At 47.8% G+C, this 25,722-nt stretch overlaps 1 protein-coding gene across 1 annotated transcript in view; it reads right to left on the bottom strand.

Moving 5' to 3' along the window:
- HTRA1 (HtrA serine peptidase 1) overlaps positions 1-25,722 on the bottom strand; it is a 57,124-nt gene that overhangs the window by 21,059 nt on the left and 10,343 nt on the right. The window contains exons 2-3 of the mRNA XM_065923476.1: positions 6,596-6,695; positions 5,930-6,134 (exon numbers count right to left, since the gene is read on the bottom strand). Of these exons, the coding sequence (XP_065779548.1) occupies positions 5,930-6,134; positions 6,596-6,695 (305 nt within the window). The remainder of the gene's footprint in view (positions 1-5,929; positions 6,135-6,595; positions 6,696-25,722) is intronic.

Here is a 25,722-nt window from a genome sequence, read left to right as displayed (position 1 = left end):
ACAGAAACAAAATACCAGGGTAGCTATGGTACTGGGAGCCGCATTCCAGCTCCTGGTTACTTTACGAGGATGAGTGACAGGCTCCAGAAGACGGGGAGCCGGTCCAGCCCGGGCCCTGTGTTATCTGATTCACTTTTGGACAAGCTCGGGCGGCTGAGTCAGCGCCTTCTGACAATCAGGTTGTCTGAGGAGAACTGGCTGGAGGGGGGGTGGGGGCGGGAGGGGGCATGAGTCACGCCTGCACCCGCCGCTCCCCTCCCTTGCCACCGTCCCCAGGTCACCTGGACCCGCCTCGCTCCGCGAAGTCGGGGCAGGCCCGCCACCAGCGGACAAAGCTCTGACAGACAGCCTGGAGAGAGACGAGAGCCACTCAGCAGCTCCTGAGACTCGGGGGTGAAGGGTGTGGGACCCTCACTCTCCCAGAGCCATCCGGGTTCTACATTTCACCGTTGAGGGGTGTCAGCTCTTCTGGCCCCAGCAGCCAGCTCAGCAGGAAAAGGACCCTCTGGCCACAGAGCAGCCCCCAAGCCCAGATGTGTCACCTTCAGCCACTTCAAACAGCGGTAGGTGGCATCTGGCCCAAAGATGGCAGCGGATGCTGCAGGCCCGGCCTGGAGGTGCAGGAAGAAACCCACTTCACAAGACGGGACAAGCCTGCTTCCAAACATGCCCTGGGGGTGCTGGCGTCAGGGAGAAGTGCCCACAGGAAACCTCACTGCTCCCAGGGCTCTGCAGGTCCAAGGACCACAGAGCCCCCGGGGCCTGGCAGGGCCACACGTTGTCCCAGCTGCAGGAATCAGACGAGCGCTGGCTTCACAGAGTCTGGGGTGGGGATGGAGGTGCTGCCCTGCAGCCCACTTGCTGTGTGGTCCACCTCCTCTACTGAAAGTGGGGAGCAGCCACTGCAGGAGCCCCAACGCCTTCCTGCCCCCACCGCCCCCCACCCCACACCGCCACCGCCCCCCCCACTCCACAAGCAGCCGGCCTTGCCTCCTGTGAGCGGAGGACTCTGAATTCATCCTCTGCGCACGGCTGTTGAGCCCCGACAACAAGACAAGCAACTAAGACAGCTGTGGCCCTCACACCCCAGCAGCAGAGAGAAACTGAAATCCGCAAGCAAACACAATTGGGAGGGAAATATGAACAGTGATGTGAGATCCCCTCTGGGGTTATGCGTCCCCAGAGTGAGGAGGGGGAGACAGGGACATGGACGCTCCCTGGATGGGAAGGACTATCGGGGCAGAATTTAACCTGAGGCCTGAAGGACCGGGGGCTTCCCCAGAGGCTCAGCGGTAAAGAATCGGCTGCAATGCAGGAGCCGCAGGAGCCACAGGTTCCATCCTTGGGTCTGGAAGATTCCTGGAGGAGGGCATGGCAACCCACTCCAGTATTCTTGCCTGGAGAATCCCATGGACAGAGGAGCCTGGCGGGCTACCGTCTGTGGGGTTGGGAAGAGTTGTACATGACTGTAGCGACTTAGCACGCACACACGCTGTAGGACCGGAAGGTCACCCTTGGAGAAGCTGGAAGGGGGACACCCTGGGGGAGGCAAGACCAGGGGCCCTAGAGAACAGCTCTGCTTTGTGGGAGGCGGCGGGGGTGTGGAGTAGTGGAGGGTTAGCAGAATGGGGGAGGTGTAGAGAGAAGAGTGCAGGAGGGGAGAGTGGGACCCCCAACAGGCTGGGTGCACCTTCAAGTCCCTGGTTAAGTCGTTAGGATTTCTCCGTAAGCACAGAGAGAGTGTGAACGGCTTTATACAGGCAGATAGGACCCGATCTGAAAGTTGCAGTCCTGGGACTGGGGGGCGGGGAGGGGGGAACAGATGCTTTTCTCCTTCCTGTTTCCTAATCAACACAGCTGGAAAAACAGCTGCAACAAAAGTAACTTTCTTACCTTCTTCAGTATATCCCCAGTACTTATTTCTGTCCTGCACTCTGACCTAAAGAAACCAAATATATATTTTTTCTCTCTCTCTTTTTTCCTGAACTACTCAGCAAAAAAAAAAAAAAAAAAAAAAAAATGCTGCATGGACAAAACACGGCCTCTGAAGAAAAAAATTTTAAGTGCTCTGCACACACGGCCAGCGTCATGTTCGACACATTTTGGAATCAGTTTTTATCTGAGGCTGAACTAGTTTGCCCTCAAAGCTGCTTTCTATTAAACTGTTTGCATGCACACTATCCTTCCTTCCTGCAGCTGGCACCACCCCCCTGGCCCCAGGCGAATGCTGGCCCCGTCCGTGGCCCTGGGGAAAGGGCAGTGGAAAGACGTGTCTGGGCAGGCGGGCTGCCTTGGAGGGGACGCCCTCCTTCTCCAGCTTGGCGGAGGCAGGCACCCTGCTCAGGGAGGTTCCCCCCAAAGGTTCTCCCCTGCTCAGACTCAGCAGGGGAAGTCAGTGCACATAAGTCGCTCAGCAGTGAGGAGCAAAAACGCTCTTTGGTCACAAGCCCAGAAATGTCTCTGGCAAGCTCAAGCCGAGGCGGGTTTACAGAAGATGTGAGGGGGCCTTGAAGAGTGAAAGGGAAAGTAGGCTGGCTGATCAGGCTCTGAAAAGGCAGGAGCTCAGACAGCCCGGGGGTCCCGGCGGCAGGGGCCACACTGGCTTCCCCGTGTCATTTTCCTGCGGTTGGCATTCAGCTACTGCTCCAAGCGAAGGATCTGCTTGGTCTGATGGATCTGGTGTCCCATGGCCCCAGGGGGGTTGCGGGGGGCGGGGGGTGCGCCGTGACTGGTGCCCCCACAAGACTGTCCAGGGGGCTCAGAAATAGATCCAGAAGGAGATGCTGGCCTCTGCGCCCAGAAGACGTGGGCAGTGACCACAGGTGTCCCTAGTAATTTCCATTCATTAAAAGTGGCAGGAATAGCACACTCAGGAAGGAGGGTCTCGGTGTTAGTGATGGAGAGCCCTTCACGTGAAATCCTGGCCCTGGGGGAGGAAATGGGCCCAGATTATAAGACACCAAGTTGACCACTGGGCCCGTCCGTGTATGTGGGGGGGCAGTCACCCCAGTTTCACTGGGTTATGAGCAAATGGTCCTGGGGAGACTCAGCCATGACCTCACATGGCAAGCGCCATTCAGAATGAGTTCGATCCTCAAGTCCAAGTTTTGTTGGGTCTGTTCTGCCTCCTCTGAGATTCCCTGCTGTTTTTTGCTCCCGAGGTGACACAGTGCAAGGTAAGCTCACCCCTCCTTCCCCCACTCCCAGCACTGCAGACACATTTATAAAATCCCGTGCTGGGGCACAGTAGTCTTCACTGAATCAAGGGGCTCCTCCCAAACTGAGCCTCATTACAAACCAGTCCCTGCCCCCCTCTCCTAAATAATCAATCCTCCAACTAAGGGAACAAAATGGAAAGAGCTGGAAGAGATGTTTTCACTCTCCCCACTTCCAACTACTATCAGCAAAAAAAAAAAAGCAGTTTAGTCAGTGGAAACCAGTCTCTTGTGTGGGTGTCTGCAATTTAATATCCTTTCATTTCCGATTCCATTTTGCAAAGCCACATTAGTTCGACTTTAAATTTTCAAGCTCTTTTTTCTGGGGCTAGAAACGCATCGCAAATAGCCTGCTGCTGGCAGGAAGGCTAGCCTCCCGGGAACAGCAAGAGCCAGGTCAGAAACACCCTGCAAAGCTGGTTCATCAAGATAATCCACATCCTGCTGGGACCTGCCAGGGATGACAGGAGAACCCACTCTCCACGTTGGCTCAGAAGCTGAAAAGAATATCCCCCGCCCACAGCAGCTGCATGGGATGCGCCCACGCGTGCCAAACATGAAGTTACTCAGCGGGAGCAGCTCACGCAGGGTCCAGACCAGCACCCTGCCTGCAGAGAGAGCCCGCACGGCTGGCTGCCTCCCCAGGGCTCGGTGGAGCTGAGTCCTGCGTGTGGCCACAGGATGTGCTATTCTGGCCAGCCTCCTTCCGGTGAGACTACCACATCCTGGACACCTTGCGAGCTGTATGATCCTACACCGGGGTGTGCCAGCCTCCCCGTGGGTTATTTAAAGCCAAGCCGTCTCATCACACCAAAAGGTCAGGCTTTATCCCTCCGTCATGGTCACGGGCTTGGGCACTTGGGGAGCCTGGCAGGCTTGCGTGTGTGTGCCCAGTCACTTCAGTCGTGGCCGACTCTTTGCGACCCTATGGCCCGCAGCCGGCCAGGCTCCTCCGTCCATGCCAGACGTGAATACTGGAGTATGTTGCCATACCCTCCTCTAAGGGGATCTTCCCGACCCAGGGATCAGAACCGCGTCTTCTGTGGGAAGCCCCCTGGCCAGCTTAGGAGGCTATAATTTCACCACAGTATTAGCTATATGGTCTCAGGCAGGTGACTTAAGCTCTTTGAATCCCTATTCCTTCCTATGTAAAACGGGAATGATAAAAGCCATTGACCGAATAGGTGAAAGTTATAAATGAAGGCAAAGCCTGGTACAGTTTTAGAGCTTATCAAGTAAAGTTAGTATGACTATACTGTGACCCATAAACACATTTTGAAAGATGAGTTGTTACAGAAATCCCATGGTAACCTAACAGAAATAGTATGCAATCGAGACCTCTCTAAAGGTCAGTCACCTACGCTGGGCACAGGGCCTATTTCTGCCCTGATCAACAGCACAAACGAAAACAGCCTGTGCTATCTCACCACGGTCTGACCTCACAGCTCAGATTGGGTAAAGGGCCCAGAGAGCCGGAAAAGAAGACCACTCTCTGCCTCTCCGTTACGACCTTCTCCTGATCCAGAAACAAGATTCCAGTCTATCCCAATTCCTCCTTCCAGACGAAATCTGAAAAATGACAAAGTGTGGAGAAACCAGAAAATCTCACCAGGCACCTGCCGCTTAGCAAACCAAACCTCTGTTATCAGCATACCAACAAGTGGGAACTGTTGATGCTCTAATAAAAATCGGACTTGATTTCAGCCAAGATTCTGGGCTTCCTTGGTGGCACTAACGGTAAAGAACCTGCCTGCCAAATGCAGGAGACGCAAGAGACGTGGGTTCAGTCCTTGGGTTGGCAAGATCCTCCGGAGGAGAACATGGCAACCCACTCCAGCATTCTTGCCTGGAGAATCCCACAAACAGAGGAGCCTGGCGGGCTACGATCCATAGGGTCGCATAAAGTTGGACACAACTGAAGCAACTTAGCACGCACACATGAAGATTTGGCTAAACAAACCAACAGAACAAAAATGACTACAAGGAGAATATTTCACAGAAAGCAAGCCATTTCCCAAACTGAGCTCTTTACATCTCAATTAAAAAAAAAAAAAATCTACGCTCAGATAGTTGTAGTTCAGAGTCACACTCTTGCAGGAGGGTCCCATGCACCTTAGCATAAGAAAAGCTTTGAGAAGTGCTATGAAGACAAAATCCATTAGCTTTGCTTTAATTCAAGGTTTCCAAAACTTTTTTGAGTGTGAAGTATTGTTTTAAAACACATCTAGTCACTCTGCAAAAGCCCAGTTTGGGAGACCTGGTTTGTTTTCAGAGTAGTTGTTTACAGGTTAAAAATGGTTAACTTCAAAACCCAGTAAATTCTTTACACCATGGTGAGTGCACGAAAGAACACAAATCTGTAGCAACAGTTGCGTCAGGGGTAGGAATGGAACGGAAACTCAGTTTTCACTGCTTACCTACTCATTTCTTTATAAGCCTACTGCTTTGATAAAAATTTTGAACATTATTATTAAAACCCTGATCTTATAGCCTGCTTATTCAAGAAGCTTCCATGAGATCCCACCCTTTCCCCACCTGAGACCACACTCAGCATCTCCCAAATGCTCTCCTTTGATCCAGACCTGACCGGCTCAGTCCCACTTGGGAAACTCACAAAATCAGGGAGCTCTGGTGTCTTTGGACCGCTCCGGATTTAGCCAAACATCAGCCAAGGCTCCTGAGAACGTGGTCCTGCAGGTGGGAAACCCGCCTACCTGGTGGTCGATTTTGATAAGGGCAATGTCTGCCTTCTCGTCCACGTCTTTGATCTTGGCCTCATAGGTGGCGCCGTTCTTCAGCTCGACTTTGACCCGGTGCTTATTGGTCACCACGTGGGCGTTTGTCACAATCAGTCCATCTTCGGACACGATGAATCCAGACCCGCTCGCCACCGGCACTTCCCTCTTAGAAAAAGGAAGCCTAGAACCAAAAAGAGTACCCGGTTAAAGCTGAAACATTTAAAATCGACCCTCTGACACATGGATGCATCGGTTCGATAACAGCAACAGACACCTATTACTAGCAGTTGTTACTCTGCACAATGGCTTTACTAAACTTTAAAAAAAAAAAAGAATGAAAATAAAATAAAATAAAATAATAGAATGTTAGACTGACTTTTCTTTGCATCCCCAAATTCCACTTAGAAAATATTCTTAGGGAATCTCTTCAGAACCAGAGGCTCTTAAAAACATGTAGAAGGGTCAAGAATGTAGGTTTCAATAGGCAAACATGAAAATATCCCAAGTGAGAAGAGCTTATCTTCTTGTAGGACTGTATTCAGTGATACTCTAAAGTGTCTCAGAAATAGTTCTGTTTTGCTTATGGCAGCAGTTTTCGTGGGAGCTTCGGAGACTGGGGGGAAAAAGGAAGGCGCTCTTTACTTGCGAAACAGTTCGATGTGAACCACAGCAGGAGCTATCTTCTCCACGACATCGGCAATAAAGTTGTATTTATGACGCAGACTATTGGGATCTTCCTGACCTAAGAACAGAAACAAAGACAAGACACTTAAAGATCCTGTGCTCTGTGCTGTGGGTTAGAAGAACCAAAAAACGTAAAGGAGGGTGAAGACAAAATCCAAGACCTGGGCTCAGAAACGAAGATCTTTCCAGCACTTGAGGAAATACCCACTCAGACGCATGTGCGTGTGTGCTAAGTCACTTGAGTCGTGTCTGACTCTTGGCGATGCTATGGACTGTAGCCCACCAGGCTCTTCTGTCCATGGGATTCTCCGGGCAAGAATACTGGAGTGGGTTGCCATGCCCTCCTTCAGGGGAACTTGCCAACCCAGGGATCGAACCCACATCTCCTATGGCTCCTGCATTGCAGGTGGATTCATTACCAGTGAGCCCCATGTAAGGGAAGCCCCATATAAGATACCAATACCCACCACAGATGACCTCTTTGCTTGGCTTCCTTGGTCTCAACTGTTTCATCACGAAAATGTTGAACCAGAGGCATTAGCAGATACCTGGGCCTCCTTTAGTATTCCAAACAGTGGGTCGCCCAAGGGTCACCTTGACATGGTACCATCCACCAGTGTCCCTTCCCTGACTCTCCCAGAACCACAGGGCAGCCCTTCTCAGCATACCACCGCCGTCGAGGGGAGGGCTGAAGCTGTTTCTGATGAGATGACACCCATCAGATGTTAGAGATTTAAGAGGTTACTATGAAAAAGCACTAAGGCAAAGGCACAGATAGTGTCTTCCCCACTGTCTGTCCCCGCAGCAGTTTTCCATCTTAATCATTCACTCCACTCCTCCCACACCAGGACATCCAAGGCCAAAAGATGCCTTGATTCTGCTGGGGGGAAAAAAAGGGAAAAATCCAATGACCAAAATTCTCTACGTAAACATATGCACTATAATTAGGGAATCCCCATACCGTGGGCATTTGCAAAGCCACTTTCAGACAAAGCTATCACAGATCCCACATAGGGTTTCAAGGAAGGCTAGAAGTTAGTTGCCACCAACCCGATGCATGCACCCATGGCACCTGACTCAGAAATGAGCTACTGGAGACTCAGGGTACCGAGCCCCCATTCTGTGGGTACCTGAGTGGCAGAGGCAGTCTGAGCCTCTTACTGTGACCCCAAACCTGTGCCACCTGGTCATACCCCAGAATACAAGTCTCTCTGCTTGGACGGCCGAGGGGTTCCAGGTCAGCCTGCAGCCAAGAATCCCACACCCTGCCTTCCCCTCCTCTCTGCCTCGGCCATGAGTCTAGCTTAGGGCAGCACCCAGAGCTCTGCCAGCCTCACTGCCACCCAGCCTGGGGGGAAGGGACTCACAGGGAGTTTCCAGAAACCTACAAAGAAATATGACAGAGAAATATAAAAAAAATTTTAATAGGGCTGGTTGTGTCTTTTCTTATTATTGTGTCTTTTCTTATTTTCTTATTACTTCATCTTGGTAGTAACTCATTTTTAGCACATTCTATGAATGTATTGGACCATGATGGGGAGGAAAGAACAAGGAAAGGAACCCTGATCCTTCACCACAGGTGGTCTGAGAGGCCCTGGTCTGCCTTCCTCACCACTCACACAGTGGGGTTCACAAGAAGCCTGAAGTTTAAAAGGAAACCACTGGCCTGCAAAACTGCCCCTCACGAACAAAGGGTCTGTGCACCCCACCCCCAACACACAGACACGCACACACAAGCCCACACCTACACTTACAAGTTCATGAATACACGCTCACACACACATATGCACACATTCACTCTCATACTCATGAGCATACACACATACACACACTCACAGGCACACACATATATAAAGACATCCACACACACTCAATGCACACACATATATACAAACTCCATGTGATTCTTACAGAAACACAGCTTCATATATACACACACACTCTTACATTCACACACGTACCCAGTTATGTTCACATACAGACACACACATGCACTCTTACACATACATACACACAGGATGCCTCCATGCCTGGGGTACAGCCATTGCTCCAGGCTGTGAAACCTGTGACATTCTCAAATCCTCTATGGCTCTTGGAACTGCATATCCACAGGTATCCCCAGAGGCTGTGTGACCCCACCAGGAACCTCAGTTCTCGTCTCTATACCCCTGGGCACAGAGACATCTTGGGGACCAGCCTGCCTCTCCCAACTTTCCTTCCTGGAAGTGAGAGACCATCAAAAAACAAAGGGCCCCTCTCTGTCCCAGCTCCTGGACTCTGCACTGCTTTATTTCAGGGCTGGAATCCACTCCCTTTATGCACAGCTTGATTTTTCTAAGGTACAGAAAAAGGTCTGCAACTACGAGACAAGATTAACTAACTCAGCAAATTTACAGTAGCATCGTTTTTGTTATCTTGGTTTTCAGGACCCTTTCATATGGTACTATCAGAAAACCTTCCCTCATGATCCGCTTCCTGTGGAAGAGGAATACTGGATATTGTTCCCATGTGCTTTAGAACTGTGGTGCTGGAGAAGACTCTTGACAGTCTCTTGGACTACAACATCAAACCAGTCCATCCTAAAGGAAATCAACCCTGAATATACACTGGAAGGGCTGACACTGAAGCTCCAATACTTTGGCCACCTGATGTGAAAAGCTGCCTTGTTGGAAAAGATCTGGATGCTGGGAAAGACAGCAGGCAGGAAGGGAAGGGGTTGACAGAGGATGAGATGGTTGGATGGCATCACCGACTCAATGGACATGAGTTTGAGCAAGCTCCAAAAGATGGTGAAGGACAGGGAAGCCTGGCAAGCTGCAGTCCATGGGGTTCACAAAGAGTCTGACACAACTGAGCAGGTGAACAACAACAACCTTTAGAGACACTGAGGCTCACAGACTAAAAGTGATTTCTACATAGACACTAAACTTTCTCCATAGGGTGTACGAATCACAGAAAAACCTGAGCAAATATACATTTCCAACCTAACACTGGCCCCCAACGTATCTGCTGTCCTCCCAGGATTCCAGGTAGTTGTGGTGATTTAACTCGTGTGTCTCCCTGAGTTCTCCAATGGGAGAAATAAATAAGGGGATAGAAACATTCCTCCCCAACTCAGAACCTGGCGAACATCACCCAGAGACAGCTGTAAACAAGCGCCTCTGGGCTTCCTTGGACCTGCTCCCTGAGAAAGGCCAAGAGGAGGCTTAACTCCAACAAGACCAGCAACCCCAGGGAAGTGTGGAGATTCTGAGAACCTCACAAGAAGGACAATTACTAGAGCCCTGCCACTAAAAATCATCCCCTCGCTTCCTCTTTCTACTTCCCACAAAGGCCTGGGAGAATCTGCCTACGTCAGGGATGAAAATGAGCATGGGTTTTTCCAGCTAAAATGAGAAGCAGTTGCTTTCTTACACACACTGGAGAAAGGGGCTCCGGGGTCTACCCAGCTGGGACAGCAACACGGGAGAGCAGTGTCCAGAGCTAGCCTGGACACCAGTAGGCCCGGGTTCCAGCCAGAGCCTACTGGGTGGTCTCCATTTCCCCGTCTGCAAAATGGGGCCAACTACCTCTAGAATGAGCTGTGAAGTCTATTCCTGCTCCAGCATTCTGTGATCTAATCCCTGTCCCTCCCTCTCATTCCAACACGCTACAGCAAGAGAAAGAGATTGTGTGATCTGAGATTGGGCACAGGACTTGCCTAATTCTGCAGATGAGTAAACAGAACAGAAGGGCAGTGGGAACACAGACCACACTGAGAAGCCCAAGGGACAAGCCTTAATTGTGCAGCTTAGATGAAAAAGCAACGAGTGACCTCTGTTATCATTGGTGGATCCGTGTCAATGGGAGAAATAAACAGAGCAGAAAAACTGAACCGAAGCAGGATCAACCAGTAGTCCATATACGGGCAAAACGTCCAACCAAAGAAGTGTTTGCCTTCTCCAAACACAATTTTCGAATGAGGAATAAAAGGGTCGCTAAGAGCAGCTTGACTCAGTGTCAGAGTCTGGTTCCATTTAAAAAGTTGTCCATCAAACTAGAGGAAGCTGCTGCTGCTGCCTCATGATCTTTAGAAACCCTGGTTGGCCCCATCTGCTGTGATTTCAACTGTGAGTCAACCATCTTCCTCCAAGAGGGGTCAGCTTGGGTGAAGAATTCCAGAGATGGACCTGGCTCTGTCATGACCCACTCTCCGAGTGATGGAGGCAGACGGAGGGCTGGGGCATCCAAGCCACTCCGCATGGGGAGGATGGGTCACAGCACCGGCTCTGGTCTCAGAAGGATCAGAGTGTGACACCTGGTCCAGGATTTCCTGGCTGTGTGACCTTAGGTGGAAGACGCCTCCAAGTCTTATCTGGTGGTTAGTCACTGAGTTGTATCTGACTCTGACTCTTGTGACCTCTTGGACTGTAGCCCACCAGACTCCTCTGTCCATGGGATTTTTCAGGCAAGAATACTGGAGTGGGGTGCCATTTCCTTCTCCAGGGGATCTTTCTGACCTGAACCCCAGTCTCCTGCATTGCAGGAGGAATCTTTACCAACTGAGCTACCAGCAAAGCCCATCTACTTTCATGTGTGTGTGTGACTTTTTTTTTAAAGATGTTTTTGATGTAGACCATTTTTCAAAAGTCTTTATTGAATTTGTTACAATATTGCTTCTGTTTTATGTTTTGGGGTTTGTTTTTTTTTTTTTTTTTTGGCCCAAGGCATGTGATATCTTAGCTCCCCAATCAGGGACTGATTGGCACCCCTGCATTGGGAAGTGAAGTCTTAACCACTTGACCGCCAAGGAAGTCTCCTACTTCCACATGTTTTTGACACTGACTTTATGAGCTACTGTGTATGATAAAGTGATTGACCAAGTTATGGCACAGCTTAAAAATTAAAAAAAACCAAAAGAACTGGTAGAGTTTCTCACTAGGCAGGTCCAGACAGGGCTGAGCACCAATTACCTCTGTAGCACAGCAGAAAAGGAAAGGGAGAGATGAACATGCCCAGAGAACCACTCTCCCACTCAGCAAATGTGTGTATGTCTTGGAGACTCCTAACAGGGCCATCATGGCCACGAGTGCAGAGGCAGAGATCAAAGTAAAGCTGTGTGGTAAGCCAGTTTTTCTGGCTTTGATGTGTACCTCCATTCCCCAGCTTACAAGAGCACCCCTTAGCCACTGCAGAGCTAGATGAGCGCTGGGTCAGCAGAATAGTCAAGCCTGAACCGAAGCCCAGGTGCACGCTCAGATTCCCTTGGAGCAACCAAGCTGCCCCAGAAGGCAAATATAACTCCCTCTGTGAGGTGAGGGACTTGTTTAATTAGGCCAGAACTGACACCGCAGAAGGTAATGAGGTTGGGAAACCTCAAGCAGAGTCGAGGCCTGGGCCTTCTAGCTGCTCCCTTATCACAGAAAGCTAGAATTGGCTGGCATTCAATAGTGGCCGGCCATTTATAGAAAGCTGACAACTCAAAAGCACTAAAGTAAGGTATTGTCTACATTCCTGATTAATGTAAAAAAAATAAAAGACAAAAAATGGCCAACATAGGGAGTCAAAGAGGGAGCATCACTACAGATCCTACAGACGTTAAAAGTATGATAAGGAAACATCATGAACAAAATCATGCATATAAATTCTACAACTCAGATAAGATGGACAGATTTTTTTAAAGCCATAATCTATCAACACTCACTCAAGAAGATATTGATAACCCAAACAATGCTATATCTAGTAAAAAAAAAAAAAAATTGTATCTGTAGTTAAAAACCTTTCCACAAAGAAAATGTCAGGCCCATAGGATTTCATTGGTACATTCTACCAAACATTTAAGAAAAAAACAATACTAACATTTCACAAACTTTCTCCAAAAACAGAAGAAGGAAACTACTGTCTAAATTATTTTATGAACTAAACATTACTCTAATATAAAAGACAAAGATATTATAAGAAAATTATAGGCTAATATTCAGTATGAACATAAAACTAGTATTAGTTGCTCAGTCATGTCCTACTCTCTGTGACCCCATGGACTGTAGCCCACCAGCTTCCTCTGTTCATGGGGTTCTCCAGGCAAGAATACTGGAGTGAGTTGCCACTCCCTTCTCCAAGGGATCTTCCCTATGTAGGGATCAAACCCAGGTCTCCTGCATTATGAGTGTTCTTTAACATCTGAGCCACGAGGGAAGCTGGAACATAGACTAAATGTCCTTAAATTTTTCAACAAATAGAATTTATCAATATAATAAAAAGGATACCATATCATGACTAAGTGAGGTTTACCCCAGGAAAGGATAAATACAATTGGTGTAACATCCGAAAATCAAGCAATGTAATTCACTATTCAGTTCAGTTCAGTCACTCAGTCATGCCCAACTCTTTGCAACTCCATGTATTAACATATTAGAAAAGAAAACCTGAACAATCATCTCAATAGATACCAAAAAAAAAAAAAGACTCTACAAAATTGAACATCCATTCATGATTAAAAAAATAAAGCCAACCTCATCAAACTAGAAATAAAAGAGACTTTCCTCAATTTGACAAAAGGGATCAAAACAAAAATCCCTAAAACTCACATCGTACTTCATGGTGAAAAAATAAATGCTATGCAAGAGACACAGCTTCTATCTCTGGGTCTAGAAGATCCCCTGGAGAAGGAAATGGCAAAGTGCTCCAATGTTCTTGCCTGGAAAATTCCATGGACAAAGGAGCCTGGCGGGCTACCGTCCATGGAGTTGCAAAGAATGGGACACGAATGAGTGACTGAGCATAGCACACACAGCTAAAAATGAGAACAAGGCAGGGACATCTATTCTTACCACTTCTATTCAATATTTTATTAAAGCCTTAGAATAATTAGAAAAAGAAATTTAAAGGCAAAGAGATTGGAAAGGAGAACATAGGACTGTCTTTATTTACAGATATCATTAAGGGTGTACAAAAAAAAGAATCTATAAATATGCTACCTAGAATAAGCGAGTTTATCAACATCACAGGGTTACAGGTCAACATGTACAATCAATTGTATTTCTAGGTTTTATCAGTAAACAACTGGAAACAACAGTAAACAACTTGAAACAAAATTTCAAATTATAACACCACCAAAAATATTAAATACTTGGGTGCTGTGCTTAGTCACTCAGTCCTGACCAACTCTTTGAGACCCCATGGACTGTAGCCCACCAGGCTCCTCCATCCATGGAGTTTTCCAGGCAAGAATACTGGAGCAGGTTGCCATTTCCTTCTCTGGGGGATGACTCTGACCCAGAATCGAACTCACGTCTCTTGCATCTCATGCATTGGCAGGCAGGTTCTTTAACACTAGCACCACCTGGGAAGCCCATTAAATACTTAGGAAAATGTTTAATAAAATATGTGCAAGCCCTGTACACCGAAAGCTGCAAAGCACTGCTAAAATAAAGAAAACATAAATAAATGGACGGAGACATCATATTTGAGTCAGAAGACTCCCTCTTATTAAGCTATCAATTTTCCCAAAATTGATCTATGGGTTCAACATAGTCCCAATGAAAGCTCCAGCAGGAAATTTTGTAGAAACTGACAAGTTATTTCTAAAATTTACGTGCAAAGCAAAGAATGCAGGATATCAAATTAATTCTCAAAAAGAGAGAACTGAAAGGTACATTATGTGATTTTATTTCAAACAGAAAAATTTCTAATAACTAGGATTAGCAGAATGATAAGTCACGACATTTTACAAAGACGGAGTTTTCCACTTACCTAGTAAATATTTATCATTACTGATTTTAACACAACCAATGACCCACTAAGAATAGCCATTTCCTATAGTTCTATGAGTTTTAAAATAGATTCCCATCCAAAGATAATAAATGATTCATCTTTCCTCTTTATAAACCCCTAGTCACGTACAAAACTCCACAAATGTTGCTTCCTTGGAACTCTCATCTCTGGGGTTTTACAAGTAATACTTCTCAACTATTTTCAACAACCTCCTAATAGGAGAAGAGGGAAACACACACATACTGTTGATAAGTTTTGATGATTATTATCAAAATTAGAATAACAGGGAGTTTGCTGGTGGTCCAGTGGCTAAGACTCCATGATCTCAATGCTGGGGGCCCAAGTTTGATCCCTGGTCAGGGAACTAGATCCCACATACCTCAACAAAGAGTAACGATCCCCTGTGCCACAACTAAGACTTGGCACAGCCAAATAAATATTTTTGTAAAAAAGAAAAAAATTAGAATAACAGACACTTCCATTATAAAGTGTTTAGTGAACAAAGGCCAGGCAGAAAGTGAAGTATTTGACATACGTTATCACATTGAAGAAAAGTGGCTGCAGTGAAAATGAAAATCACAGTGAGGGGGCTATGAATTAAAGGACAAACTTTTACCTGCATTTCTCTCCAAAGATTTGGCACACAACTGCACATGTGCTTTAAATACATTAAGCCATGTGCTTCTTTCATCTTTAAGGCAAAACAGTCAGGTAAAGATAAGGTGTGAAGCAGGAAGCAATCTTTCCAATGCTAACGCATTCATTCTCAAACTCAGCCCAAAGCCAGCCCAGAGTGCCATGGCAAACTCCCAGGACATTTCACGTGTCCTGGGAAAACACTTTTGGACACCGTGAGAACGAGCTCTCAGCAGTTCACAATCTCACAATCAGATTGCATTCCATTCTTTCAGCGATTCCGTATGTCTGTCAACCTGGATGTCGGGTGGTGGTGGTCGCTGTCATTAAAAGCCAGCACCATACAAAAACCAATGTTGAATTGGAAATGGGCGGCACTGTCCAATTTGAATCTAAGATTTGAGGGGCTGTGTGGCTCCCAGTGAGTGCACATAGATCATATGTATTAATTTTATAAGTAACTGTGGATAGTGACTAATAAAACTAAAATGTCATTTTTCTTTCTTGTTTATTTGGCTGTGCCGGGTCTTAGTTGGGGTACTCGGGATCTTCACAATCTTCGTTGCAGACTGCAGCATCTTTAGTTGCAGCACGTGGGACCTAGTTCCCCCGAGCAGGGATCAAACCCAAGCTCTCTACACTGAGAGGACAGAGTCTTAGCCACTGGACCACCAGGGAAGTCCCTCTTTCTTTTCCTTTTTATGTCAAACGACTGCTGTGTTACAAGGACACAAAAACTTATTAAGTTGTTGGGACCTAATTATCTGATGAACAGAACTGTCAGATCCTTTTGGCCCAGTGTTCAGTCACTCAGTCGTGTCTGACTCTTTGCGACCCCATGGACTGCAGCACACCAGGCTTCCCTGTCCTTCACCATCTCCTGGAGCTTGCTCAAATGCATGTCCCTTGAGTCGGCGATGCCATCCAACCATCTCATTCTCTGTCTCCCCTTCTCCAATGAGTTGGCACTTCGCATCACGTGGCCAAAGACTGGAGCTTCAGCTTCAGCATCAGTCCTTCTAATGAATATTCAGGGTTGATTTCCCTTAGGATTGACTGGTTTGACATAAGAGTCCTTGCTGTCCAAGGGACTCTCAAGTCTTCTCCAACACCACAGTTCAAATGCATCAATTCTTCAGCGCTCCCTTCTTTACCATCCAACTCTCACAGCCATACATGGCTACTGGGAAAAACCATAGCTTTGACTAGGTAGACCTTTGTCGGCAAAGCAATGTCTCTGCTTTTTAATTCGCTGTCATAGCTTTTCTTCCAAGAAGCAAGTGTCCTTTAATTTTGTGGCTGCAGTCACCATCTGCAGTGATTTTGGAGCAATTACTAAGACATCCAGTGTGCACAAACCACGAAACTATGGGAACCTCGGCCTGGTCTCCTGGGCTCTCTCCAGTGGATAATGCTGCAGCACAGCACAGCTACAATAATCAAAGTAGAAGATTTATAGGGAAGGTAGTCAAGGTTTTGGCCTAGAGCCTGCATTTGTCCCAGAAAAGCATTCAGTTGTTAAAAGCTTCTGGAAAATCTGCAGAAGTGAAATACTTAAACTACAATTGGCTAAAACCTTGTCTCTTTCCCTTTGTCATCTCCTGTCCTGCTGGAGTGCTGTGGACATTCAGGGATATGGCGACAGGGAAAGTACATCTAGGAGGATCATTTTTCTTTGGGTTTAATTAATAAATACATTTATGTGCTCTGAAGTCACTTCTGGGTCTGATTATCTACCCTAGGACAGAAATGGTTTGCAGCAGGACTTCCCTGGCGGTCCAGTGGTTAAGACTCTGTGCTTCCAATGCAGGGGGTTCAGGTTTGATCCCTGGTTAGGGAGCTAGGGATCCTACATGCCGTAAGGCCAAAAAATAAAACAAAAATAAATAAAAATTTTTTAAAATAACAATTTTTAAAAATTTCAGAAAGAGATGGTTTCCTGGGAGAGACAGGAAGGCCAAGCTGGACTCAAACCCCAGAACGTTCCTGAGTGACAGCAGCACAAAAAGCGCTAAACCCACCCCTGTCTCGAGGCCACAGGCTGGACTATCACTTCCCAGCTCTTCACCCTGCATTCAGCCTCCCAGGTACATCTCCACACCTCCCAGAGTTTCCTCCTCACTCCAAAACTTCTAAAAATCCCACTTGTACATTCTAATTCAGGCAGGCCGGTTTTCGATGTCTCCCTTCAGTAATTACCACTTAGGGTACATGAACTTACTGCAGGACTCCCACGGCCACCCCCCATCTCATCCACAACTCCCTCCATCACGTGGCTATGAGTCCCCAACTCTATCTCCCAAGATTCCTTAATGCACATTCTTCACGTGTGCAAACCTCTCACCAAGCCTCCAAAAACACCACGCTCCACCCCACGTCCTGCATTCACACACACACATTTTCCTTCCTGGCCAGCATACAGATTCTCCTCCCCAACAGCAAGTCAAATCCCACCCAGCTTTCAATCTTGGCAATAAATAGCACCAACAATAATACTACTATACATTTACGGAGCATCTACTATGCATGTGTCAAGTGCAAAGCTAGGCACTGAATACCTGTTCTCTCTAATTATTCCTGCAAGCCTGCAGGAGGCTGTTACCCCCAATCTACAGAGATGGGGAGACAGAGGATCACAGAAGTCAAGCACGATGCTCAAAGTTTCAGAGCTGGCGAGCAGCAGAGGCGGGAGGACGACCCCGTCTGTCTGGCTGCCTAGCTGGAGCTCTTTGCTCTGCCTCTGCGGTCTTTCACCCAGCCTCCAGCCCCCTGAGGCCCCTGCGGTTGTGGGAACCAGCTTCTCACTTCCAGGCCTGAGAACTCAGAGCCAGGATTTAGGATTAACAAGCCAACCTTCACTTCCAGCAAGAACAATCGCGCTTTCCAAATTCTCCACAGGGTTGATAAGTAGGGCTAATTTGGAAAACAGAACGCAGTGTATTCGAGGGAAAAGAAATAAATCCCCCTTTATTCAACAGGAACAACATGTTCTCAAAATTCAAATCAGTTGCAGGAGCAGATTGGTCAAATCACTGGCATTTTAATGCCCTGTCCCACATTGAGGACCAGCTAGATACTTTGCAGAGCCCAGGGCAAAAGGAAAATGCAGGGACCCCTTGTTTCAAAATTATCAAGAACTCCAGGATGATGAGCAGAGCATTAAGTCAGGAGTGGGGGTCCTTCTGAATAGATTGCACACCCATGAAGCAGACCCTGCCTATATTCCAACCTCATCTGATTTAAAATCCAAAGTGCTTGTGAAGAACTGAGAAGCATCAGTAGGTCCCTGATCTAGAGGTAGCAACAACACGGGGATCTCACTGTGAAAACTAAGGTGAATTCTGTCCACATCCAGTGGGCTTGGAAGAGAATCCTGAGCCTCGGCAATGTCTCAGTTTCAGCCCAGGGAGGTGATGAGCAGAGGGAACTGTGCCTGGGGACCTTTTCATGTAACTTGAGATAATGACTTTGAGTGGTTTTAAAGCTGCTTCGTCTCTGGTCCTTCATCACCAGCAATAGAAAACTAAGATGGGCAGGAGTGATGGTCTCTAAGACATCCCGACCCTCAGGACAACTAGGGAAATCTACCAAAAATTGAATTAAAGACTACAGCAACAACACTGCTTGGCTATGATGCCACTGCTCAGGACCTGCTGGAGATGATGCCTTCATCTGGCTGCACCTAGGCAGATGCGTCTCCTGCGTCTCCTGTATAGTCATGGACTTCCCTGATGGCTCAGTGGGTAAAGAATCTGGCTACAATGCTAGGAGATACAGGAGACGTGGGTTCAGTCCCTGGGTCGGGAAGATGCTCTTGAGGAAGAAACAGCAACCTACACCAGTGTTCTTGCCTGAAAAATCCCATGGACATAGGTGCCTGGTGGGCTACAGTCCATGGGATGACAAAGAGTCAGACACGACTGATCACAAGCACACACACACAGACAGTCATACTTTAAAAACTTCCAATCATAACACAGCCCGGTCCTGACAACTGACAGCATGTAGGGGAAAGGAATACCAGATCACCTTACATGTCTCCTGAGAAACCTGTATGCGGGTCAAGAAGCAACAGTTAGAATTGGACCTAGAACAACTGACTGGTTCAAAATTGGGAAAGGAGTATGACAAGGCTATATATTGTCACCTTGCTTATTTAACTTCTATTTATAGCAAATCTTGTGAAATACCAGGTTGGATGAATCACAAGCTGGAATCAAGATTGCCAGGAGAAATATCAACAACCTCAGATATGCATATGATACCACTCTAATGGCAGAAAGTGAAGAGGAACTAAAGAGCCTCTTGATGAGGGTGAAAGAGGACACTGAAAAAGTTGGCTTAAAACTCAACATTCAGAAAACTAAACTCATGGCATCCAGTCCCATCATTTCATGGCAAACAGAAGGGGGAAAACTGGAATCGGTAACAGATTTTATTTTCTTCGTTTCCAAAATCACTGTAGATGGTGACTGCGGCCATGAAATTAAAAGACCGCTCTTTGGAAGGAAAATTTCAACAAACCTAGACAGCATATTAAAAAGCAGAGATATTACCTTGCCCACAAAGGTCCATATAGTCAAAGCTATGGTTTCTCCAGTAGTCAGGTATAGATGTGAGAGTTGGACCATAAAGAAGACTAATCGAGGAAGAAATGATGCTTTCAAATTGCGGTGCTAGGAGAAGACTCTGGAGAGTCCCTTGGACTGAAAGGAAATCAAACCAGTCAATCCTAAAGGAAATCAACCCTGAATATTCACTGGAGGGACTGATGCTGACGCTGAAGCTCCAATTCTTTAGCCACCTGAGGCAAAGAACCAAGTCATCGGAAAAGACCCTGATGCTGGGAAAGACTGAAGGCAGGAGGAGAAGGGGACGACAGAGGATGAGATGGTTGGATGGCATCACCGACTCGACGGACATGAGTTTGAGCAGAGATAGTGAAGGACAGGGAAGCCTGGCATGCTGCAGTCCCTGGGGTCCCAAAGTGAGACACGATTCAGTGAGTGAACACCAGCAAAGGGGAAAGGACAAAATAGGAAGAAAGCAACTCAGACAAAATGATGACTGGATTCATCCAGGGTCTACTCGCCAAGGGGCTGTGGCAGACCAGTCAGGGCAGCCACTTTCGTGCACGGCCGGCTCTCCTGCACTTGACGCAGTCCCCGGGCACTTTGGGTCCAGCCCTCTCTTCCTTGAGAGTACCTGGGCATAAGTGATCAAAGTTCTTATTAAAGCAAGGGCACAAAAGCATTGTACAGAGGTTGGAAATGAAAGCCAGTGGAAAACCTCTGTTTTCATTGGAAGGACCAGGAAGAGTAATTACCCCTGAGATGCCAGCTTGGACCCACCACTGCTCTCTGCCCGGAAGCCTTGGGAAATTTCTCTTGGCCACCAGCAGACACAGCCAGCCAGTCTCCCATAGGCTCAGAAATGGTAAATAAAGGAGCAAGCACAGCAGGCTTGTAGTGGGTGTCAGGGAAAGTTTAAATAGCCTTGGGAACGGCTCAGTTGAGTAAGAGGTCTGGTATGCACCGCTCACCTGTCATCAGGCCACCCTCCCACAGTCAAAGCACCCCAAGATGGTGCTCCCTATAGGAGGTCCAGTCTCTGCAGCCCCATCTTCCAAGGACCAGCCTAGATTCAGGCCTAGAATCCAGTGACCCCTCAGAATGCACTGCCAGGGGGTGTACGCCCGAGGTTGTCTCCTTCTTCATCTGTAGAGGGTCCCAGGGCCACATGTCAACATTTCTTTGTCCCTAGTAGGGCGAGATTAAAAGTAACTACGAAGAGGCTACTTGCTTGGTAAATAAATCCAGGCCCAAGTGCACAGAGGACCCCTCATCCCCAGGAGGAAATTATCACTCACACACCATCCACATGGGCCCAGGGGCCCAGTCTCACTGGTCCGGTTCCACTCACTGCTCAGTACCTTTACCACGAGGCCAAGTGGAGCCTGGCAAGGCTGGGAAGGGGTGGGGGACAGCGATGTTGGGCATCATACTGCCCTGAGCCAAAGGCCCCCCGGCTCCTGATGGAGCCAGAACAGACCCAAGACAGGGAGAGGGCTTCAGGCCAAGGGCAGCCGCCGGCACCGTGGAGAGACAGAAGCTGGAAGACTGAGCTTTACCATGAATGGCGAGCCCCGCCACGCTGCCCCCGACATCGGGACTTTGGATGGCAGGCCTCCACACCTCTGGCAGAGCTCGGGCACCCAGGGCCCCAGCTGGACACCTGTGCCAGGGGAGTAGGCGCGTGGAGCCGGACTGGGAGGCAGGCGGTTAAGTAACCTAACACCGCACAGCTGGGAGAGCGACTGGTCCACATCCCGGGGAGGCACAAGGATGCTTTTCTCACTGAGCAAAGCTCTCTTTGTGAGGGTGCGTGATGGATTGAGCATTACCTCGAGGGGCATAGGAGGAGAAGGGCTGGCCAGCTGAGGGGGAAGAAGGAACAGCAGGCAGCAGTTAAAGGAGCCGGGGCACCAGAGGAGCTCAGGACACCTCCTCCTCTCCCACTGACCTTGGACTACCTTCCCCCTAAGGGTCAGGAGAGACACTGACTTAAACAGGTTCCTAATGGATAATGACCCAGGATGTGCAAAGGAGCTTGTTGTTTAGTTGCTGAGTTGTATCTGACTCTTTGTGACCCCATGGACTGTAGCCCATCAGACTCCTCCATCCATGGACTTTCCCAGGCAAGAAAACTGGAGTAGGTTGCCTCTTCCTTCTCCAGGGGATCCTCCTAGACCAGGGACCGAACTCGTGTCTCCTGCGTTGGCAGGTAGATTGTTTACTGCTGAGCTACCTGGGAAGTCTGCAAAGGGGATGGGGCCTCCATTTTGGCAGAGCACTTGCTTGGAGAAGAAAAAAGCATCACCCAGCGAAGGTGGCAAAGATGCCCTGCCAGACACACTTTCTCCATGTTTTCAGTTTGAGCGACTGCATTCTGTCTGCCCCGCTCCGTTAGATTCCAAGGACATGTGTCAGCCACGGCTCCAACGTGGAGTCTGGCCCCGCGCTGGTCTGGAGTGTGGAGGCAGCAGAGACAGAAGCGAGACCTTGCACATTCCAGGAAATCAGACCCCCATTCTAATCAGTGCTGTGACTGCAAATTCCAGGGCAGAGGGGCCCGTGCAGCTAGGTTTCTCTGAGCCCTGCAGGGAGAACACACAGGAGGGGCAGAGAAGCATCACTTGACTGAGAAATCCACCCAGAAATCCTGTGCATCATCAGGGCCACTGTCTGCAAACGTCAGGAACCACGCAACAGAAAAGACAAAGCTTTGGAATTAAGGGTCCCAGGCCCAAAGGCCCTCAGCCCCATTCTTGTGAAAAGAAACTGAATATTCACAGGTAGCAACTGTTTTGTTTTTTGTTTTTTTTTAAGATTCACAATTGGATGGAGGACCACTACACTCTCTCTTTTGCAGAGAAATAAAAAAGCAAAATGGAGGAGAGTTACGTGTGACCCATTTTTCCGCTCCTACTGAATAAAGGAGGAAGACGGGGCGGAGCCAGGGAGGCTGGCCTCGATTTCCAGCCCGCACTGGCACTTTCAAGGCCTGGCAGCTCCTGGCTTTCCGGCACAGTCTCCCAGACAGCTCAGAGTGGGAGAAGCTCGCCCGATGCCAGACCTCAGGCTGCAAACCCGTCCCCCACCTCCACGTGCCCTGAGAGGGTGCCTGTCTGCAGGGACCGGGCCAAGGCTGCCACCGAGGATGCTAGAAAAGAAATGCAGGTGAAGTGAAGGAGGAGAGAGACAACCCAAACAAGTCGAAGACAGCCGCCCCGGAGGAGGAGGAATGGCTTTCAGGGGGCACCCGGCCAGCTGGCCAGTCAGTCATAAGCAAGGCCCAGTTCTCTGCAGTTTCAACTTTACTGGTAAAAGGTAAAAGGCTTTTTCCAGAACAATGTGTCTATGTTTAAAGGTGCCTGTCATTGATAATCGCTTTTCAGTCTCACTGGCAAAAAAGAAAAAAGTCCTCGCTTGCATACCCATGCTGAATGCTTGGGTTTGCTGGGTATTGTTGCCTTTCATAGGTTTTTTTTTTTTTTTTTTTTTTTCCTGACCTGTTTGACGTATTAGGGGAAAAAAAAAAAAGGGTTTCCAATCCATTCCACCACACAATTTCTTTTTTCAGAAGTCTCCTGAACACCCAGCATGATGTGTCTATTATTATCTTTGGGGAAACGGCTGACTGCTCAGCTCACAAAAACACTATTAACTTTCCTCCTGATAAGCATCTGGCTCCGGTCTTGACCTTCCCAGATTTCTCAGCCCCGTTCTCTTCCTGCTCCAGCTCCTCCTGCTTGTTGTGTCTGAAGTGACCAAGGCAGTTCAGGCTTCTGCGAAGCCTCCAGCCTCAAGCAGCGGGCTGGGAGGTGACCGGTCTGTCAATGAAGGGCCTGGGACACACTCCTGAGCTGTCAGCAGCCACCCTCCTACAGGCCCTGGTGCAGAAGGGCAGGCCTGGGGCTTGAGGTTAGAAGATGGGGAAGTATGGGGGAAAGAATGTGATGGTGAACCAAGACCCTCCATCTGGGTAGGGACCATCCAGAGAGGTACCCCCTCTGCCCATTTGCTGATAAGTACTATCCTCGAGCTTCCCAGGTGACTCTGTAGTAAAAAATCCGCCTGCCAAGCAGGAGATGCAAGTTTGATCCCTGGGTCAGGAAGATTCCCTGGAGGAGGGCATGGCAACCCACTCCAGTATTCTTGCCTGGGAAATCTTGCGGACAGAGGAGCCTGGCAGGCAACAAAGGGGATCGCAAAAGAGTTGGACATGACTTAGCAACTAAACGGTAAACCATCCTCCGGTTAAGAGCAGGGTAACTTGTAAAACTGAGACAAAACTCAGAAGAAATCTTTGACTCAAGTGAGAAGTAAAAAGTGTGTCTTAAGACCTAAGACGAGCCACTTCCCTTCTCTGAGCCTCAGTTACCTCATCAGTAAGATGAGGGGGCTGACTAAACCATTTCCAACATCCTTTCCAGCTCCCGAAAAAATTATATGATCTAATATATCTGAAAAGTGCATTTCCTGATCTTTCCCTTTCAGTACGTAATTCCCATCCTTATAGAATATTCTTATTTTCCATCTTGGCTTCCTGCAGCCTGTGTTCCAGCTTCTTCTGGGCCGCCTCAGCTGTCTAGACTTTCAAAGTGACGTTTGGGGCTGGGATTAGGGAAACCCTAATGAAGAAGAGGGGATAAAATAAAAGTCTGGCCTTCCTATATTCACACAACAGAATATTGTTTGGTCATAAAACAAGGTGAAGCATGGACACCCATAATGTGGATGAACCTTGAAAATATTACAGTCAGTGAAAGAAGGTAGATACAAAGGACCACAAATATATGATTTCATTTATATGAAATGTCCAGAACACGGAAATCCATAGAGACGGAAAGCAGATTCGTGGTTCCAAGGGAAAGTATGGAAAGACTGGAAAGTATGGAGAGACTGCTAGTGGGTACTGGATTGCTTTTCGGAGTGATGAAAGTATTCTAGAATTACACAGTGATGACAGTTGGCACTGCTCTGTAAATATATTGACCTGTCTGCTTTAAAGGGGTGAATTTTATGGTATGTGAATAATATCTCAGTAGAATTGCATAAAATAGGGGGAAAGTCAGTTTCTTTTTACTTCTTTAATGTGGCTACTGGAAAATTGTATTTTATATATGTGGCTCCTGTTGTATTTTGGTCTATGTGTAACCAAACATTCCAGTAAACATATTGTTCATTTTCCCAAACAAGCACAAACAGTCTGGCCTCCTCCTGCATCCTGAACTGAGTTGGCATCCGGGAGACTGAGAGCAGAGAGCCCTGGCGGGGGAGTCCAGGGACTCAGAGCCTCTGCCACATCCTGGCTTGTTACCTTGGGTTTTCACAGCCCCTCGCTGGTCCTGGCCCCACAACCCCCATTAGGTCAGACAGCCCTGGTGGCTCAGACGTAAAGCATCTGCCTGCAATTGAAGCCGGAGACCCGGCTTCAATCCCTGGGTCAGGAAGATTCCCCTAGAGAAGGAAATGTCAACCCACTCCAGTCCTCTTGCCTGGCAAATCCCATGGACAGAGGAGCCTGGTGGGCTACAGTCCATGGGGTCGCAAAGAGTCGGACACAGCTGAGCGACTTCACTTTCTCTTCTTTCACTTTCAGCAGGTAAAATCAAATTTTAAAAGTTCTTATTCTACCCCAAACGTTATTTATCTCCTAAAAGCAGTCGACTTGGGAATAAAAGTCACATAAACACAGACCAGGTAATTTACTGATGAAGCAGAGTGACTGGTTTAGTATCATTGATTCCATTTATCCTGATGGATTTCTTTGGGGGCAGTTTCTTCCTGGTTGCCCCAGCTTTCAGTGATTTAGGAGATTGTTAATTCTGTAGCCAATGGCAGTGTATATGGGTATAATCCCCTCGAAAATAATTTGGCAACGTACACCATGGGCCATAAAAACTCTTACCCTTTCATCCAGTCATTGTGCTTTTTAGTATCTATCCCCAAAGAATAACTAGATACAGAAATCCATAAACACAAAAATGTTTGGTTTGGGAAAAACATGGCCCAAACGAACACAAAAAGGACTTGCTAACCAGATGGTGATAACGTTCGGGATAGAAACGATGAAGCTGCTGGAATAACAGTGGAATCCTAGATCTTTTTTATTCTTTTCTTTTTGATGTGATT

This window comes from Muntiacus reevesi, chromosome 2 (assembly GCF_963930625.1).
Source record: "Muntiacus reevesi chromosome 2, mMunRee1.1, whole genome shotgun sequence".
Classification (NCBI taxonomy): domain Eukaryota; kingdom Metazoa; phylum Chordata; class Mammalia; order Artiodactyla; family Cervidae; genus Muntiacus; species Muntiacus reevesi.
Note: the sequence above shows the minus strand (reverse complement) of the source record. Positions and strands in the feature narration are given on the sequence as shown.